Genomic DNA, 19,317 nt, shown 5'->3' on the forward strand with positions numbered 1-19,317 from the left:
TTGTGTGTTATATAAATTATAATTAAATAAAAAAACCAAAAATATGTGATATAATTTTGTTGAATGAAAATGTTATATATGAAGGTATAAAAAATTACACATTTTGTTAAAAAAACTTACTTTTCAGTTAATTTATATATTTTTCTAATGGTATAACGTTTGGTCCTAAATTAAACAAAATAGATTTATAAAAAACCTTTTTAACGAATTAAAGCATATTTGGATAGTTTCATTGGGTGTAGAAAAATTGTAGAACAAAAGTTTCCTACCTTTTAGTAAAGAACATCTCCAATTGAAAATCCAAGAGAAAATCAAATTTCTTGAGTAACTTATGAAGGAAATGTCTGTTCAGGATGATAGACGCGTATTTGGAGGAAGAATGTGAAAATATTTTGTAAGATGACACCAATGTTCGCATTATCTCTAATATAATGAATCAAAGTTGTTTTAGCAAATGTTTGTATGTTAAAAAAGGATTTTATTAAAACCTTTCATTTGGCATGCGATTCAGCACCTCGAGTACTTTCCACAGTGATATTACTATTAAATATTAAAGATTTATACTTTTTCATAAATACAAGGCGTCTTATGTTTTATTTGGAAAAGATAAACATATTTAATTTTGGTGTGCTTCTATACAATACAGGTTGAGTGCCCAATAAGCGTCAATATCAGAAATTTTGTTTATCGGCAGCTTCTGCATCGTCGCGACGAGTCTCCCCACATCTTCGCGTTTACTGACATCATCTACCATAGATATAGTGGATAAGGATAATTCGCATCAGTTGAGCATGAAGAAAACTCAGATTTGCCTACTATTTTTTCAATACGTTCATCCAATTGTCATGGGTTTCATTAGTGTTCATGGCTCACTTATATGACAGATATAGGATCAAACTTATGTATATCGACTTAGGAGGTGAGGCTCTATAGAAATATAAGGGAGGGGTATCAAAAATTTGAAAAAATATTCACTTCAAAATTTTAATAAACTGCAACATATGCAATTTATGCTATCTCGTAGTCTCTGAGATACACGAGTTTATATAGACAGATGGATGAAAATGGCTATATTTCAAAGGCTGTTGATACTAATCAAGAATATATGTATTCTTTAAGGGGTCGGAGATGATTCTTTTTATCTTTTCCATACATTCACACGAATAAAATATACCTTTCCGGGAGTATTATTATTATTTCCGAGTACCGGGTATAATATATGTAATATGTAATTTATGCCTGAACTCCACACATTGGCGCAATGTCGTCACACTTGAAAAAATTTTATTAAACAATTCGGAATTGACACAAACATAAGTTTCACCAGGAGTGTGACAAATGGGGCTTAGCGCCTTGTGGGGATATTTTTTGCGAAAACATAGAAGTTTCTACCAGGACGTACTGGCTTTGGAGAACCCTGGGGCCGAAACAGTTGGGTGCCGACAAAATCCGCTATAAATAAAGGATAACAATTTGTTAGCCGAGCAACAGGTGCAAACTATGTATATCAACAAAGCGAATAGATTTTCACGCCCTCCACAGTCTCTGGAAACCACATGTGTAAGCTCTAAGGTGGATTGCCTTTAAAGCATTCCATGAACCGCCTCTGATATATGGGCTTAATCCATTTTTGCGACGATGCCTCGAAGTTCCCTTTAAAGATTTAATCTTTACTTTAAGCAACAGTACAGCCATTGTTTGTTTCATTTGCGGATAGACCAGAAGAAAAGGGAACTTGTCGCAAACACCTGCTCTCCTCCAGGCTTATTTCACTTAATCACTATTGCCAGCCGACCACAACAATAAATAAAAAAAATGTAATCGGTGCCAAAAATGTATAGTTTAAAAAAACATATAATACAAGAAAGAAAAGATAACTTCGGGCTGAGCCGAAGTTCATATACCCTTGCTGTTAAGGTTGTTCCATTTCCGATCGTTCAGTTATATAGCAGCTATAGGATATAGTCAGCCGATCCTTATGAAATTTGGCAAATCAGATTGTTTTGTCCAAAATAGAATCGGTACCAAGTTCCATCTTTCTAACTTAAAAAACACCAAAGTTATGCCAATTCTGATCGGTCTATGACAGCTATAGGATATAGTCATCCGATCCTTATAAAATTTTGTACATAAGATATTTTTGTATATAATAAGATAATTATATGTATTTCAAATATAACATGTGTGGAAAGTCCCAACCCTCTAACATAAAAAACACCAAAGTTATGGCATTTCCGATCAATCAGTTATATGGCAGCTATAAGATATAGTCGACCGATCCCGAGGATGTGTGCAAAGTTTCAACTCGATAGCTCTAAAACTGAGAGACTAGTTTGCGTAGAAACTGACAGACAGACGGACGGACGGACAGACAGACAGACGAACAGACGGACATACTTATATCGACTCAGGAGGTGATCCTGATCAAGAATAAATATACTTTATAGGGTCGGAGATGTCTCCTTCCCTGCGTTGCACACGTTTGACCAAAATTATAATACCCTCTGCAAGGGTATAATTAAGTAAAAAAAAATCAACTCATAATAAAGATTTTTCTGCTTAGAATCGAACTCACCACCTTACGATTAACAGGCAGATACCTTAATCATTGAACCATGGGGTGAAAGTTTTCCGCGCAAAACATTTAGAATGACAAAAAAAAAATAGTGATATAATTAAATAGTGATTAATAACTAATATCGAATATTACTTTGCCTACTTTGTTTTGACGTTCGAAGGGTAAACCTTATTGAATTGATTTGTTTTTCGAACGAGCCGGACAAGGCGGTGCTCATGCATTGAACACGATACGAATTCCAAACATAGAATGTAAGAGATCGGACCCAAGGGAATAAGTAATCAACAGCATGGTTTCAAAACGATCTCCTGCAGTCTAAACAAATACTTATGTGGTGCACTTGAAGCTAGTTTTAAATATATTTAAGATTTTCATATATCTTTCTTTTAAGAGAAGTGAAATAAAAACAAATTTTAAAACGGAACTCATTGGAGTAACACCATTATTTACAAGGGGCTCCTCTTAACATTTGGTCCTTCGAGCCAGATCACATGATAAAAGGAGCACCTATACTAATAAGGTTGAAAACTTATTGGAGATTGAAAAAGTCGGCCGACTGTCGTCGCATGCAGACGTGTTTTTTATTGTGCTCCGGGAAAAAATATTCAATAAAATCATAAAAGTGCAGTGACTGGTCTAAGAAATCTACAATAACGCGAAAAGACGCTTTTTGCGATGAAATCGCTAATGTTTATATTGATTAATTAATTAATTAATTAATATAAAACACAACTCTCAAAACTCAAACTAAATCAATCTCGACTGCAATGAGCTTAAACGACGTTCGCACACAACGTCAACGTGAGCAAGACGAGAGACGGCTCTCAGTACAAAGAAACAACGCGTACTTCTCTTTTAAAGCAACCGAAAACCATGCAAGCTCTGATCAAGCGCGGTCAATTACCCCCAAATTGACCGAATTCTTAAACGTAGAGAGCGAGAGAGCGCGTTCCTGCTCCCCCTCGATACCATCGATGTCTCTGCAGCCAAAGAGTGCAGTAACTAGCACCTCAATTTCTTTGACAACGTCAACAGTAACAACAACAACAACCGCAACTGTATCGACAGCGCGTTTAACGACGTCATCAGCTAGCAGCGCAATTAGTAATACGTCCGCGCTTCCCGAAAACCAAAAAAAAAACAATGACTATATTAAGCCGGCTGTGCAGACTGGCATGGATCGCTACATCCAAATCAAAAGGAAGCTGAGCCCCCTCAATTCCAAACGCAAAATAACCCGTGGCAATGCTAGCCTAGCAGCAAAAGAAACGCCCATTAACTCAAACCGATTTAAAATCTTGGCAGACGCCGATGAGGTTGAGGCGGGCGAATCCACTGAAGTTGAGAAAAGGAAGCCAAAACCTCCGCCTATCTATATACGCGAAAAAAGTTCCAATGTTCTTGTCAACAAAATTATTGAGCTTATTGGTAAGGATAACTTCCACATAATACCCCTTGTAAAGGGCAACATTCAAGAAACAAAAGTTCAAATGAAGTCTGAAGATAACTACAGAGTATTATCAAAATATCTAACCGAGAATAGAAAGAACTTTTACACATATCAGCTAAAAAGCAGCAAGGGCCTGCAAGTCGTACTTAAGGGCATAGAGCCCGAAGTAACGACTGCAGAGATAAAAAAGGCGCTACAGGAGAAGGGTTTTAGCGCCAAGACAGTCTTTAATATCCTTAACAGGGATAGAAAGCCGCAGCCACTCTTTAAGGTTGAGCTCGAACCAGAAACCATGCTCCTGAAGAAATACGAAGTGCACCCAATATACAATCTTCAGTACCTGCTGCACCGCAGAATTACAGTTGAGGAACCGCACAAACGCAATGGCCCGGTACAATGTGCGAACTGCCAGGAATATGGCCACTCAAGGTCATACTGTAAACTGCGCCCGGTGTGTGTAGTTTGCGGAGAGCTTCATGACTCCGCACACTGCCCAGCGAGCAAAGATGACAGCAACTCGAAAAAGTGCGGCAACTGCGGTGGCAACCACATTGCTAATTATAGAGGATGCCCAGTCTATAAGGAGCTGAAAAGTCGCATCCACCAGAAAGGAATAGCTGCCCGCACCCAAAATGGACAGTTCACGGCGTCCAGATCAAACCCTGAAGTCTTCTTCTCGACTGCAGCCAGATCCTCACTAGGACCCATTAACTCTGACAAAAACGTGACATATGCAAGTGCCTTAAAATCAGGACCGGCGACACCTGCCTCAAGAAGCTCATTTCTGCAATCAGCATATCAAGAACCGTACACGGCTCAGCAACATCAACCAACAGAGCAGCCAAAAAGTAACTTTGAAGCTATGATATGCAGCCTACAACAAAGCCTGACGGAATTGACTATGCAAGATTTAATGCGAAACCAAAATCTATTGATTCAAATGCTGGTTTCACAACAATCCAAATAATGGCTTTCCTACGGATATCTACGTGGAACGCTAACGGCGTTTCGCAACATAAACTTGAGTTAGCTGAATTCCTACTCGACAATCATATCGATGTAATGCTGCTTTCGGAAACACACCTTACAAACAAATACAATTTTCAACTACGAGGATATTCATTCTACGGAACAAATCATCCAGATGGTAAAGCACATGGTGGGACTGGAATTCTAATCAGAAGCCGCATAAAGCACCATTATCAAAACAAATTTGCTAAAAACTACCTACAGGCCACATCTATAAATATACAACTAAATACTGGCAACCAACTTACACTAGCCGCCGTATACTGCCCCCCTCGCTTCAATAGAGCTGAAGATGAGTTTATGCAGTTTTTCAACACACTTGGAGACCACTTCATAGCAGCAGGAGACTACAATGCCAAGCACACACACTGGGGATCCCGTCTCGTGACTCCAAAAGGGAAGCAGCTCTATAATGCAATTATCAAAGCCAAGAACAAGCTCGACTATGTTTCTTCTGGCACACCAACATACTGGCCGGCAGACCCAAGGAAACTACCAGATTTAATAGACTTTGCGATTACCAAAAACATCCCTAAAAATCTGATAAGCGCCAATTACCTATCGGATCTCTCATCTAATCACTCGCCTGTCCTGTTTATTCTACTGCGACATCCAGGAACATTGGAACAACCATTAAAATTGACCTCACAGAAAACCAATTGGGTTAAGTACAGAAAATATATCAGCTCACACATTGAGCTAAGTTCTCATCTCCACGATGAAGCCAACGTAGACAGCTTTGTTAATTCACTTGAGTCTGTACTCGTCTCTGCAGCTCGAGCCTCAACATCGCATACTATAAATACACAAAGCAATAAAAAGACAAATCTACAAATCGAACAGCTCGCCCTCGAAAAGAGGCGTTCACGTCGCGAGTGGCAATTCCACAGATCGCCATCTGCTAAGCAAAGCTTTAGACATGCCTCACGTCAACTTACTAAAGCCCTACAGCAAGAAGAAGATTATGTCCACCGCCGCTATATAGAGCAATTGTCAACTTCTAGTACAAAACACTCACTATGGAGAGCTCACCCAACTCTAAGCTCACCGAAAGAAACCATGATGCCTATTAGAAATCCCACAGGCGGCTGGGCGCGCAGCGATGCAGACAGAGCCAGCACGTTTAAAATTCACCTTAAAAATATCTTCCAACCAAATCCGGCCACTAGTGCCTTTACTTTGCCGACTTTACCATATGAGCCTCAGCTTCAACATGAACCAATCGAGTTTCGCCCAAACGAAATCGCTAATATCATCAAAAACCAACTAAATCCGAAAAAATCACCAGGCTGCGACCTCATAACTCCCAAAATGATCATTGAGCTTCCATATTGCGCCGTCTGCACTATCACCCAGCTCTTCAATGCCATCGCAAAACTTGGCAACTTTCCAGCGAGATGGAAAAAGTCAATTATAATAATGATAGCAAAGCCGGGAAAAGACCACACAATTCCCACGTCGTATAGACCTATAAGCCTACTTTCATGCTTATCTAAACTCTTTGAGAAATGCATTCTGACTCGAATAAACACATACCTAAGGATCCAGGAAGGAATCCCGTCACATCAGTTTGGGTTTCGTAAAAAGCACGGAACAATTGAGCAGATCAACCGGATAACAGCAGAAATTCGGAATGCATTCGAAAAACGCGAGTACTGTACCGCAATATTTCTAGATGTCTCTCAAGCATTTGATAGAGTCTGGCTAGAAGGTCTAATGTACAAGATCAAGACAATGCTCCCTTGTTATACCCACAAGCTTTTAGAGTCTTACCTTTACGACAGAAAATTTGCTGTGAGGTGCAACACAGATATTTCTGACGAATTCACTGTTGGAGCCGGAGTTCCTCAAGGAAGTGTACTCGGACCAACATTATATGTTCTCTACACAGCAGACATCCCGACAAGCACACGACTAACAACATCTACGTTTGCTGATGATACAGCTATTCTTAGCCGCTCAAAATGCCCGATGCAAGCAACTGCGCAGCTAGCTCTTCATCTGGTGGATGTTGAAAAATGGTTATCAGACTGGCGAATTAAAGTAAACGAAAAAAAATGCAAGCACGTTACGTTCACCTTGAATAGGCAAAACTGCCCGCCCCTTACGCTAAACAACACCCTACTCCCGCAAGCAAACGAGGTAACATATCTAGGAGTACACCTCGATAGAAGACTCACATGGCGTCGGCACATAGAAGCTAAAAGAACCCACCTAAAGCTAAAAGCCAGCAGCCTTCATTGGCTTATCAACGCTCGGTCTCCCCTTTGCCTTGAATATAAAGTCCTGCTGTATAACTCGGTACTTAAACCTATATGGATGTACGGCTCCCAGTTATGGGGGAATGCCAGCAATAGCAATATTGACATAGTCCAGCGAGCTCAGTCGAAGATCTTGAGAACAATCACCGGGGCACCGTGGTACGTTCGCAACGAAAACATACATCGCGACTTAAACATTCTTCCAGTCAAAGATGTGATCGCAGAACAGAAGGAAAAGTACTTTAGCAAGCTATTGTCGCACCCTAACCACCTGGCGAGAGGTCTAACAAGGTTGAGCAACCAATCACGACTTCGTCGCAATGACCAACCCACCCAGCGACAGTCTTGAGGAACGCGCAACCAGAATGCAGTCTTAGTCTACTGTTAGTTAAATGTTAATGTTAAGATTTGAAAACTTATTGTTAGTCTCAAAATTAAAAGAAGATCCAATAAATAAAAGCAAAGTTTAATTAAAAAAAAAAAAAAAAAAAACTTATTGGAGTAACACCTTAATATAAGGGGCTCCTCTTATCATGTGGTCCTTGTGGTCACCCTGACGTTTTCCCCCCTGTGGTAAGAGACTCAGGTTAGGCTGCGATCTGGGCAAAAAAGAGCCCAGTTTAAAATCGCGTAGTCAAACACAAAAAAAAAAGGGAAAACCCGTTGTTTTCCACCAAGAGGTAAGGTACACAGAAAGCAAAATTTTGTAAATGCCAATAGGCATAAATTAAGGCTGCGATCTGGGCAAAAAAAAATTATAGTCATCGGCAAGTTTTGTTTTCTTTTTGGTTTTATAACTTCAATTTAATAATTAATAAAAAAAAACAAATTTGTCTACTTAAAATTAAATAAGAAACAAAATAAGCAAAAATTACTAGGGGACTGTAATTTTTGCTTACTAGGGGACCCTAATTTTTGCTTATTTAAAAAATACTTAAAAAAGTATTCAAGATGTCCACTAAAAACAAAAGTTACCAAACAAATATATTACAGTCCAATAAAAAATCGAATGAAAATAATAATAACTAATTTTAAAATGTAAACACAAGTCAAGCACTTTTGTGGCCCCTTGCAGGATGTTCAAACAGTGTTCAACTTACTGTGGGGAGCTAATAAAATAACTTTAACAATGTTAAAATATTTAAAAATATGAAATAGAATTATATAAACAACAACATATTGTTATCGAACAATTATAAAAATAATAATTTTCTATTGGTGTTTTTTAAGTTGGAGGGTTGGGGCTTTCCACCCATGTTATATTTGGTCAAAAAAACAACATATTGTTATCGAACAATTATAAAAATAATAATTTTCTATTGGTGTTTTTTAAGTTGGGGGGTTGGGGCTTTCCACCCATGTTATATTTGGTCAAAAAATCTTGTGGGCAAAATTTATAAGGATCGGCCGACTTTATCCTATAGCTGTCATATGTTTATGCTGTGTGAAGTTTTTTAAGTTAAAAAGGTGGGACCTAGTACAGCTGGCATTTTGGGCAATCTTATCCGATTTGCAAAATTTTATTAGGATAATTGGCTTAACTTTGTTGTTTTTGAAGCTAGAATGATGGGACTATCTACGGTTTCCGTTTTGGGCAATCTAGGATTAGATTATAGGATATAGTCGGCCGATCCTTATGAAATTTTGTACATAAGATATTTTGGTCAAATATAACATGTGCATAAAGACCCAACCCTCTTACTTAAAAAACACCAAAGTTATGGTATTTCCGATCCATCAGTTATATGGCAGCTATAGGATATAGTCGGCCGATCCCGGCCGTTCCGACTTATATACTACCTGCATGGAAAAAAAGGATGTGTGCAAAGTTTCAACTCGATAGCTCCAAAACTGAGAGAAGAGTTTGCGTAGAAACCGACAGACAGACGGACATGCTTATATCGACTCAGTAGGTGATCCTGATCAAGAATATATATACTTTATAGGGTCGGAGATGTCTCCTTCACTGCGTTGCACACTTTTGACCAAAATTATAATACCCTCTGCAAAGGTATAAAAATTGGTGTTTATTCTTAAAATTAAAGTATTGCTAACTGTGTGAATCGCCTGTTCAGAGGTTAGTTTAATATTCTATATATTATGTGTTCTTTTTTAAATAATTAAATCTATTGATCTACATATATATACAAAATAACAACTGATATAATATAAAAAAAACCTCTTGACGAGGTAAAATACCGGTGACAAACCTGCAAAGGAAACCAAAAATTTCTGATATCAATTTTTGGGACGAAAATATTCCTATATATAAGTGTACAAAATTGCACATAAAAAATATTCTTATTCGGCACGTGCCTGATTTTTTTTTGTTTTTCTCGTCAAGAGGTTTTTTTTATATAATCTATAATATGAGCCGCAATGGAAAATACAAAGAATATTTCTACAGTGTGACAGTATTGCGCACAAGTGTTATAAAGTACAATGGATATTTAATGTATGCATTGTGTACTCATATTTATGCATAGAAATGCAATATCCCACATCAAATGTAGCTAGTAATCTATATACAAAAAATTTATGGGTTATGGCCGTTTAAAAAACTAAAAAAAAAATATCCGCTTAGTTCACTTGCTCACATAACTTTCAACTCATGAAACTATTTAAATAACTGTAACAGTGTTGTAACTTCGGATGCGGATATAAGCTTTTCTTTATTGTTACTTATGAGTTTTTAGCGATATGTAAAACTGAGTGTTATTGGAGATTTAATTTGATTTGAACTGATTAAAATTTTATTTTAATTTGCAAAATGATGTAGAATTTAAAAAAAAATTATACTTTAGTTACTGTACATATTTAATATTTTTCGGGTACATGCGTGTTTTAAATGGGCGGTTACAAAACTTATTTTTCTTTGAATAAGTCAATAAATAAAATTTGTATAGCTGTTTTTTTTTTTTGGTTGACAAACATTTAATTACATTCATGATTTGGACAATTAGATGTATCTTATAATGGTTGTTAATTGACGAAGTATGTAATTTCACACTCTAGGGAATTTAGAGTCGACTATAAAAGAGTCAGTACCTTAGTACGTTGTATCCCACTTGGTACAACTGTAATTTTAAAACATGCAGCGTTTATTGGTGATAGTTATGGCCATAGGGCTTCTGTGTGTTGCATTTGTACGCGGATTTGACGAAAAGGAAGCTATGGCCAAGATGTTGGAAGCATCAGAGGCTTGTATGGACAAGGTGGGTGCTAATGAAGCCGATATTCAGGACCTGATTAAAAAGCAGCCAGCTTCAACTTACGAGGGCAAATGCCTGCGAGCTTGCGTGATGAAGAGCTTTGGTTTGTTCAGTGAAAACGGCAAGTTAGACACCGGAGCCGCACATGAGAAAGCTAAGCAGTATACTGGTAACGATCCAGCAAAATTGAAACTGTCTCTTGAGATAGGAGACACTTGTGCTTCTATTAGTGTGCCTGAAGACGAGTGTGAGGCTGCTGAAGCCTACGGTGCCTGTTTTAAGGGAGAGGCTATCAAGCATGGCCTTATGTAAATCCAAGTACTTCGGATGGACCACAGAATTCCAAAACCCCGCCCTGAAAACTTGCATAATCCGAATATTAATGTACCCTCTTCTAAAAAAGAATCAATAAAAGCATTGTAAACTACTTACTTTTAAAAAGCTTTTTCTTTTTTTCGTCATCTATTTTTCCCAGAGCATCGCGTAGATTACAGCGCTCTTCCTCATCCAGGTTACATAGCAGTTCCATTGCCCGTTCCGTGCTCAGGTGTGTATTAAACTTGGAGTAGCTTCTGCAAGCAAAGGAACAACAGTACGAGAAGGCCCAGGTCTCCTTTACAATATGCGCGCCGCCGGGAGTTGGTGTGCCTATTTTTGGCCTAACAGGGATTGGCGTGGATAGGAGTTGACACTGACGAATTAGTTGTCTAAACACGGAAAGAGATTGTCGCCGCATTGTGGCTATGTATTCGTAATTGAAAAATTAAATATTAGATAATTGCAACTGCACAAGGAAAACCTTCCGACTTTTGTTTAGTAAAATTATTAAAAGGTTCTTAACACACTGGCCTACTACGCGTGTCCTGCAGAGTGAAAAATTGCGTTGGCGCCAAAGCTCCTCGTTTAATAAAGCTTCCCATCATCTGCAAACTTCTTGACTAGGTCATGCACGGGACTAGCGTAAACAAGTTTCAATTGTGGGACCCTGTTGCATGTTGCATATATACGAAAAAGCTTTCTATGGTGGGTTGCGGTGGTATTTTTAACAAAAATATCTACGGTCCTTCTAAATTTTCTCTGGGAATCTCTGCACGACTTCTGTAATTACATTTTAGAATTTTGTCGTTTATAATGTGAACGTTAATGTAACAATTATAAATTCTCTTAATTTGTTGTATTTATTGAATATTAGGTTTTTTACAATTAATAGATGTCATTATTTAACTTTATTTAGTTCATATACAAGTGAAATATCTGTTAATACCCTAGATAACGAAACTTCCATCCCTGTGTATACCCTGTCATACCTATCAATTAATATATAAGTAACATTCCAGAGCCTACTGTGGGAATAATTCAAATATATCATATTTATATTATCAAATAAATTACTTATTTCCATGCAATTTTCATCGGCATCCAGACATGACCCCTTCAAACTCATTTATCGACGACATTAGACATAACAATCAAACACCTTTGTTCCAAATTCATAAACAAGTGCCCATCCTGGGAACCTACATAAAACTCTAACTAATCAATATTAGCGTATAACAAGAAAGGAAAGCTAACTTGCAGTTAGGTTGTGCCATTTCCGATCGTCCAGTTATATGGCGGCTCTAGGATATAGTCATCCGATCATTATGAAATTTGGCAAAACAGATTAGATTCCAGAATGAAATCCGTAGAAAGTCCCATCATTCTAGCTTAAAAGACACCAAAGTTATGCTAATTCCGAGCGTTCAGTTATATGGCAGCTATACGATATAGTTGGCCGATCCCAGCCGTTCCGACTTAATACTGCCTGCAAACAAAAGAAGGATGTGTGCAAAGTTTCCACTCGATAGCTTTAAAAGTGAGAGACTAGTTTGCGTAGAAACAGACAGACAAACAAACGGATAGAAGGATATTCTCATATCGACTCATATCGAGGTGATCCTGATCAAGAATATATATATTTTATAGGGTCGGAGATGTCTCGATCTCGATTCGCACACATACATGCAAATTATCTAAAATATAATATATATATTAATATAATAAATATATTATAAATATATATATTATACAATTATTTGGTCACTTGCCACCAAGCTCTTATCATGTAAACATACCCACACTCGCATCTATCACCCTAACGGCAGACCAAGCTTAAGATATGAAACAAACAAGTTCCCCCTATTGAACCATCAAAAACAAAATTAGACTAAACATCCGGTAGAATCACGCCAATGCGGCTCCCCTTTTTAAGCATCCGAATTGGTACCCAAAGCATTTTCCATGCTGTTCACAGCAATCCCATTCGGGAAATTCTATTCAGAATTCATTTCATAACATACTTCGGGAAAGATCCCGAAGCAACAAGAAAAAGAATTAGCTCAAGCCTGGGCTGTCAGAACCTAGCATAGGTTAAGATATAATGAACGGGATACAAATGAAATCAAAAAAAAATTTAATTCTTTTTTTAAGTTACTCCGGTCGTTACAAGTCGTGATTATAATTTGCACAAGCTCAAAGAAAAAATTCCCCATCAAATATACACATCCATGTATGTACGTACATATGTATGTATGTATCTATGGGCACGTAACACCAAGCTGCACAGGTGGCTGCAAAAAATTGGTAGCTGCACTTATAGGACTATGTATATATTGAGTTAACGAATTTTGCCAGACATAAGCGATATATCACAAGTTGCGTCATCTCAAGGGCTTCACGTGAAATATAAATAAGAGAAAATGAGGCAATTTCCTTCATTTGGAAAAAGCATTTTCATTTGAGGTACCAATCGACGCTTATTAGCAGTATATGCGAATATATAAAAATACTAGCTGACCCGGACACGCGTTGCTGTGGCTTTTTCACACAGATGGTATTTGTAAAAAAATATGGTGATCTCCTTATTTGACTTTCTGCTGCTATAACCCTTTAGTACAAAGAAATTATTTACGAACAAAGACGAAAATGTTGATGTTGGTATACAAATTCACTGGACTGAGATTTGAAGGGGAAGTACGTTGAACACAATTATTTAAAATGTTCTTACACTTGATATTAAGCAGAAATTAAATTTAACACCAATCGGTGTCTTAATGATGCGTTATATGTATATGTTTTTGGTTACACAATGTTTTTGGTTAACCTGTCTTTACCTAAAATCATAAATTCGACGGTTTCCCTACACGTGAACACGCAACATATATGTAGTTTCCCATGGGAAAAACATGCATTTTCCAAATCTAAACCACAAATGGACATTGTTTGACCTTTATATTAATTTATATACATGGCGAAAGCTAAACGAATTGGAAATTGTAGCCTTTTGAAGGGTATGGTAGAATCTGATGGTATCATCGGAATACTTCCCAGACAAAATGGATGCTTCAAGAATGTTTCCGCTGATCTTTTTGATGACCAAACGCGTACCGTTACATAATTGAGGTAGATTCAAATTACGCAGGAGAATAATAGGGGTACCAATCTTTAATCGAAGATTATGTGGTGGCATTCCAGGGATGTCTAATGAATTTAAAAATTCAATCGGAAAATTTACACTTCCATTTTCATCAACAACAGTATCGATTGATTTAAAAGACATCAGATCGCCTGGTAACAACTGTTGTATCTGAAAGTTAATTTCGTCAACATCAACCTTTTTTGGCTGCCAAAATCGCCCGTTGACTAAGCCATTCATGATTCAAATAATTATTCTGTATCCGGGAAAATACTCTGAATCAATTAATTTTTATTCTGAACAACAGTGCAAAAATTGTCTGGTAGTTTAATGCATCGCGTATTTTGTTGCAGAACTATTTTACCGTTCCCAATATTTAGTTATAATATGAATTCAATTTACACTTCAGTCTAAGTAACACGTGGCCGGAAATAATTGAATTATACGTTATTTCGTTCATTACAAAATAAATTTATTTAATTTTATAGCGTCAACAACACGTGGTAAATGTGCTGTTATATGCTGTAGCTTCCCAGTCGTGCCTGGCGCTCGCCAAACGCGCATCCCGCGGTAGGAAATAGGAGTGCGCGGCGCACTCCCATCTGCGGAAAACCATCATTCCGATTTACATTGGCGTGGCCGCTTTTCTCACCCAGCGGAGCGAGTATCAATATGCTTGGCGATCGGAAAAAGAAGGCGGTTCTCCCCTACCCGCAAGCTTACCGGCTAGGGGAGATCGGCGCGAAATCTCACCCAGGGATTTTCTGGTTGAAAAAAATTTCCCTTGCTTTTTGCTTTGCTTTTGGTTTTTGTTTTTGTTTTTCCCCAACCATGCCCATTGATTTTTACTAAATTCGAAGTGAGTTGTTTGTCATATTTATTTATTATGAATTATATTTATTATTTATTAATCTTAATACATAAAACTGAAAAGATAAAAAAAAGAAATAAAAAAAAGCTAAAAATAAATAAATAATAAAAACAAATAAGATTCTTACAAATAAAGATATTGAGACGTCCAAATTTGTAGTACAGCCAGAACTGAAAATATTTGTTTAATGAAATAACGTTTATTCATCATTATCAACACAATAAAATATAAATAATTGAATGAACGGAGCAGTAAACTTACCATTTCACAATAATAAACCAATGCGACTCACTATGAACAACCCTATGTGACCGTTTCGATTTGGGTTGATTTAGCATAAAAACGCTGCACAAAACGCACAATAATTACGCGGGATTATTTTTTTGCTGCCCTCAGTTAAAGTAAAAAATAAATTCCTTATATGAATAATATTTTTCATTAAATATTGAGCTATGTTTAAATTTTGCACTTCAATAAAATTATTATAGAACATAAATTGGTAAACTTAAATAATATACGTTGAATTGTTCATGAAATAATTTTTTCTAAGTTAAAAGTCCCACGCATAAATTCTAAATCCCATAAATTCTAAGTCCCAAGCGAGACGAAAATTTTCTAAGTCCAGTTTTTTGAGAGCGAAATCTATGTTGAGAGAACAAATTCCCTCTCTCAACTCGGGGTGGGTGAGAACAAGGTACGAAAGATGCCTGCCGGAATGCACCGAAACGCTGCTAGCACCGAAAAGTCCGACTGGGTTATAACACACGTTCGTAGATTTACCATAGCAGCGCCATCTATTGATTACTTACTCAACCCAGTCGAAAGGTAGAGATATCTGTTAGAATCATTTGGAGTTAACAGATAATTGTGACTGTCAAATAATAACAGACAAATAATTAGCAATAAATTAAAATTGCGACTATAATTTGAGATTTAAACTATCCTATCTCTCAAGTTCGATCGAACTGCATATGGTGTGCGAATTTTATTATAATCGGGTTAGTGGTCCATTGAAGACATTGTGACACGAGATTTATATTATTAAGATTTTATCTGGGAACTAAAATGACTCCGCCAGCCCCAATTTAGTGATTCACAATTTTTTTACTATCATCAAGTTGTCAGACAAGTTGAATGAGACTAATTTTCTTAGGGTAGCAAAAAAGTTCAATGAAATTATGAGCGTAAAAATTTTTTTTTAATTTTGAAAAATTTTGAGTGTGTTTGTTACTAAAATTGAAGCAACTTTTGTTCTACGATGTTCTTCTTAAACTTTCCTTAAAAAATTTAAAAGATTCTTAAAATAAAAAAATGCGTAGCTTTACAACCAATGCACCTCATTTTACATGCTATACTTCGATAAAAGTATAGTTGTATAGTTGTAGTTCGATAGAAGTTGTAAATATAGCTCTACAATTTCTGTAAAGCTTTACTAAACCAGCTGAACATGCAAAAGATACGTTTTAAACATAGAAATGACTTTTTGAAAATATGAGATTAAAAACTCCTATTTAATTAAAGAAAATATTGTTTTACAAACTGTAACAAATTCATGAAAGTTATTTCTAGTTTTCCCTTAAATCCAAAATAAAAACATAGTTTCATAGCATGATTTCAATAAGAAAATCTTTCATAGGAAAATGTTCGGGAAAAAATCAAAGAAGTCCAAAAATTAAGTAGAAAATGGGAAATTTCAACTTTGGATGATTATTCCAAAGATATGGTAACTGCTAAATGCCATTTTTTAATTTTAGTTGTTACACATACATTTCGAAAATGAAATTTACTGAAAATAATACATGGCCTACATAATTCAATATATGGTAAAATTTGATCAATTTCTTTTCTTAGGTGTACCGCGGAAACTGTGGGTGATGGAACCCATGTTTGTCAGGGGAGCCTAAAGGAAGGAGAGGGTGAAATTATTAATTAAATTAATTATTTCTGCTCTTTTACAATCTTGCAGAGGGTATTACAATTTTGGTCAAAAATGTGCAACGCAGTGAAGGAGACATCTCCGACCCTATAAAGTATGTATATTCTTGATCAGGATAACCTCCTGAGTCGATATGAGCATGTCCGTCTGTCTGTCTCTCTATTTCTACGCAAACTAGTCTCTCAGTTTTAAAGATATCAAGTTGAAACTTGGCCCCTATCCTTTTTTGCTTGAAGGCAGTATATGAGTCGGAACGGCTGGGATCGGTCGACTATATCCTATAGCTGCCATCAGGGGCGAATCCAGGATTTTGATAAGGGGGGTGGGGGTCAAACAATTTTTAAAGATGGGGTGTTGACATTTTTATCTTGAGATATATGCATAATTCCCACGTATATACAGATAACCAAAACCATACTTTTTATACCCTTGCAGAGGGTATCACTGTGGACGGAAGTCCACGATGTGACGACCTGCATGCCTAGGCGTGCGCGAGGAAACTCTATATATAGCCGAAGAATTAAAAATTTTCTGTAGGCAACCGATCTAAATGAATGATATACCAATCGAAAGGTATTGTTTCAATTAGATAATTTTTGTTGAAACATATTCCAAAAGTTATTTGGTTTGGGAGAAATTAGGGTGAAAGTAAAAAAATTTGTAATCACTAAAGTGGGGCTGGTGGACACATTTTAGTCCCCAGATAGAATATTTTTATATATTCGCATTCTAGAGCTAAATACGATTAATACCTCAATCGACCCGATCCGACATTTCATTCAGAAGTTATTCGAAAAATTCGATTTTTTCTTCTTCTTCAAAATGAAGCCAGTTGTCGGTTTGTCGGTTTGTCTGTTTGCACTATTTTTTTCTTAAAAATCCTGAAAAAAATTGGAAAATGTTTGTTACTATCATATGAGCAACTATTGTTCTACAACTTTTTGAAATACCTTAAGCTTACGTCAAAAAATTAAAAAAACTTTGTTAATGAAAAAATTCATAACTTTATAATTAAGAAAGATATTAAAAAGAGCTTTACACCGTTGAAAGGGTTTTTTAAATATCTATTTCACTTTCTTTGAGACCAAACGTCTATATAGTAAAAAAAAAAAGGTACACATAAATAATACTTTTAAAATAAACTTTTATATATATAGAAAATAAACTTTTTTTTAAGAAAAAAAATTATTTTTCAAAATTTGGTCGACTGATCCTTTTTATATTGCACATGTAGATAGCTTTTGTGATTTTTTTTTTTTTATTAAACTTTGCTTTTATTTATTGGATCTTCTCTTAATTTTGAGACTAACAATAAGTTTTCAAATCTTAACATTAACATTTAACTAACAGTAGACTAAGACTGCATTCTGGTTGCACGTTCCTCAAGACGGTCGCTGGGTGGGTAGGTCATTCCGACGAAGTCGTGATTGGTTACTCAACCTTGTTAGACCTCTCGCCAGGTGGTTAGGGTGCGACAATAGCTTGCTAAAGTACTTTTCCTTCTGTTCTGCGATCACATCTTTGACTGGAAGAATGTTTAAGTCGCGATGTATGTTTTCGTTGCGAACGTACCAAGGTGCCCCGGTGATTGTTCTCAAGATCTTCGACTGAGCTCGCTGGACTATGTCAATATTGCTATTGCTGGCATTCCCCCATAACTGGGAGCCGTACATCCATATAGGTTTAAGTACCGAGTTATACAGCAGGACTTTATATTCAAGGCAAAGGGGAGACCGAGCGTTGATAAGCCAATGAAGGCTGCTGGCTTTTAGCTTTAGGTGGGTTCTTTTAGCTTCTATGTGCCGACGCCATGTGAGTCTTCTATCGAGGTGTACTCCTAGATATGTTACCTCGTTTGCTTGCGGGAGTAGGGTGTTGTTTAGCGTAAGGGGCGGGCAGTTTTGCCTATTCAAGGTGAACGTAACGTGCTTGCATTTTTTTTCGTTTACTTTAATTCGCCAGTCTGATAACCATTTTTCAACATCCACCAGATGAAGAGCTAGCTGCGCAGTTGCTTCCATCGGGCATTTTGAGCGGCTAAGAATAGCTGTATCATCAGCAAACGTAGATGTTGTTAGTCGTGTGCTTGTCGGGATGTCTGCTGTGTAGAGAACATATAATGTTGGTCCGAGTACACTTCCTTGAGGAACTCCGGCTCCAACAGTGAATTCGTCAGAAATATCTGTGTTGCACCTCACAGCAAATTTTCTGTCGTAAAGGTAAGACTCTAAAAGCTTGTGGGTATAACAAGGGAGCATTGTCTTGATCTTGTACATTAGACCTTCTAGCCAGACTCTATCAAATGCTTGAGAGACATCTAGAAATATTGCGGTACAGTACTCGCGTTTTTCGAATGCATTCCGAATTTCTGCTGTTATCCGGTTGATCTGCTCAATTGTTCCGTGCTTTTTACGAAACCCAAACTGATGTGACGGGATTCCTTCCTGGATCCTTAGGTATGTGTTTATTCGAGTCAGAATGCATTTCTCAAAGAGTTTAGATAAGCATGAAAGTAGGCTCATAGGT

General features: G+C 36.9%; 2 protein-coding genes and 1 long non-coding RNA gene across 7 annotated transcripts in view; 1 reads left to right on the forward strand and 2 right to left on the reverse strand.

Moving 5' to 3' along the window:
• LOC26514811 (transmembrane protein 65) overlaps positions 1 to 11,536 on the reverse strand; it is a 39,883-nt gene extending 28,347 nt beyond the window's left edge. For 2 of the 5 annotated variants that reach the window (XM_032453254.2, XM_014904070.3), the window contains exon 1: positions 10,963 to 11,511. In XM_032453254.2, coding sequence (XP_032309145.1) covers positions 10,963 to 11,266 — 304 coding nt within the window. In that variant the 5' untranslated portion in view covers positions 11,267 to 11,511. Of the gene's footprint in view, positions 1 to 10,962 lie in introns of all 5 variants that reach the window. The other 3 variants (XM_014904069.3, XM_032453255.2, XM_044716116.1) reach the window with 3 other exon arrangements.
• LOC123257347 lies at positions 303 to 2,692 on the reverse strand. The gene is made up of 3 exons (XR_006507397.1): positions 2,576 to 2,692; positions 817 to 927; positions 303 to 747 (listed from the first exon to the last, which is right to left on the reverse strand). It is a non-coding gene; the product is annotated as an uncharacterized LOC123257347 (long non-coding RNA).
• On the forward strand, positions 10,343 to 10,961 carry LOC6505398 (general odorant-binding protein 28a). The gene has a single exon (XM_001966860.4). The coding sequence runs from the start codon at positions 10,411 to 10,413 to the stop codon at positions 10,840 to 10,842; it is 432 nt and encodes a 143-aa protein (XP_001966896.1). The 5' UTR covers positions 10,343 to 10,410; the 3' UTR covers positions 10,843 to 10,961.
• Positions 11,537 to 19,317: the final 7,781 nt, after the last annotated feature.

The sequence above is a fragment of the Drosophila ananassae genome, chromosome 3R, assembly GCF_017639315.1.
Source record: "Drosophila ananassae strain 14024-0371.13 chromosome 3R, ASM1763931v2, whole genome shotgun sequence".
Classification (NCBI taxonomy): domain Eukaryota; kingdom Metazoa; phylum Arthropoda; class Insecta; order Diptera; family Drosophilidae; genus Drosophila; species Drosophila ananassae.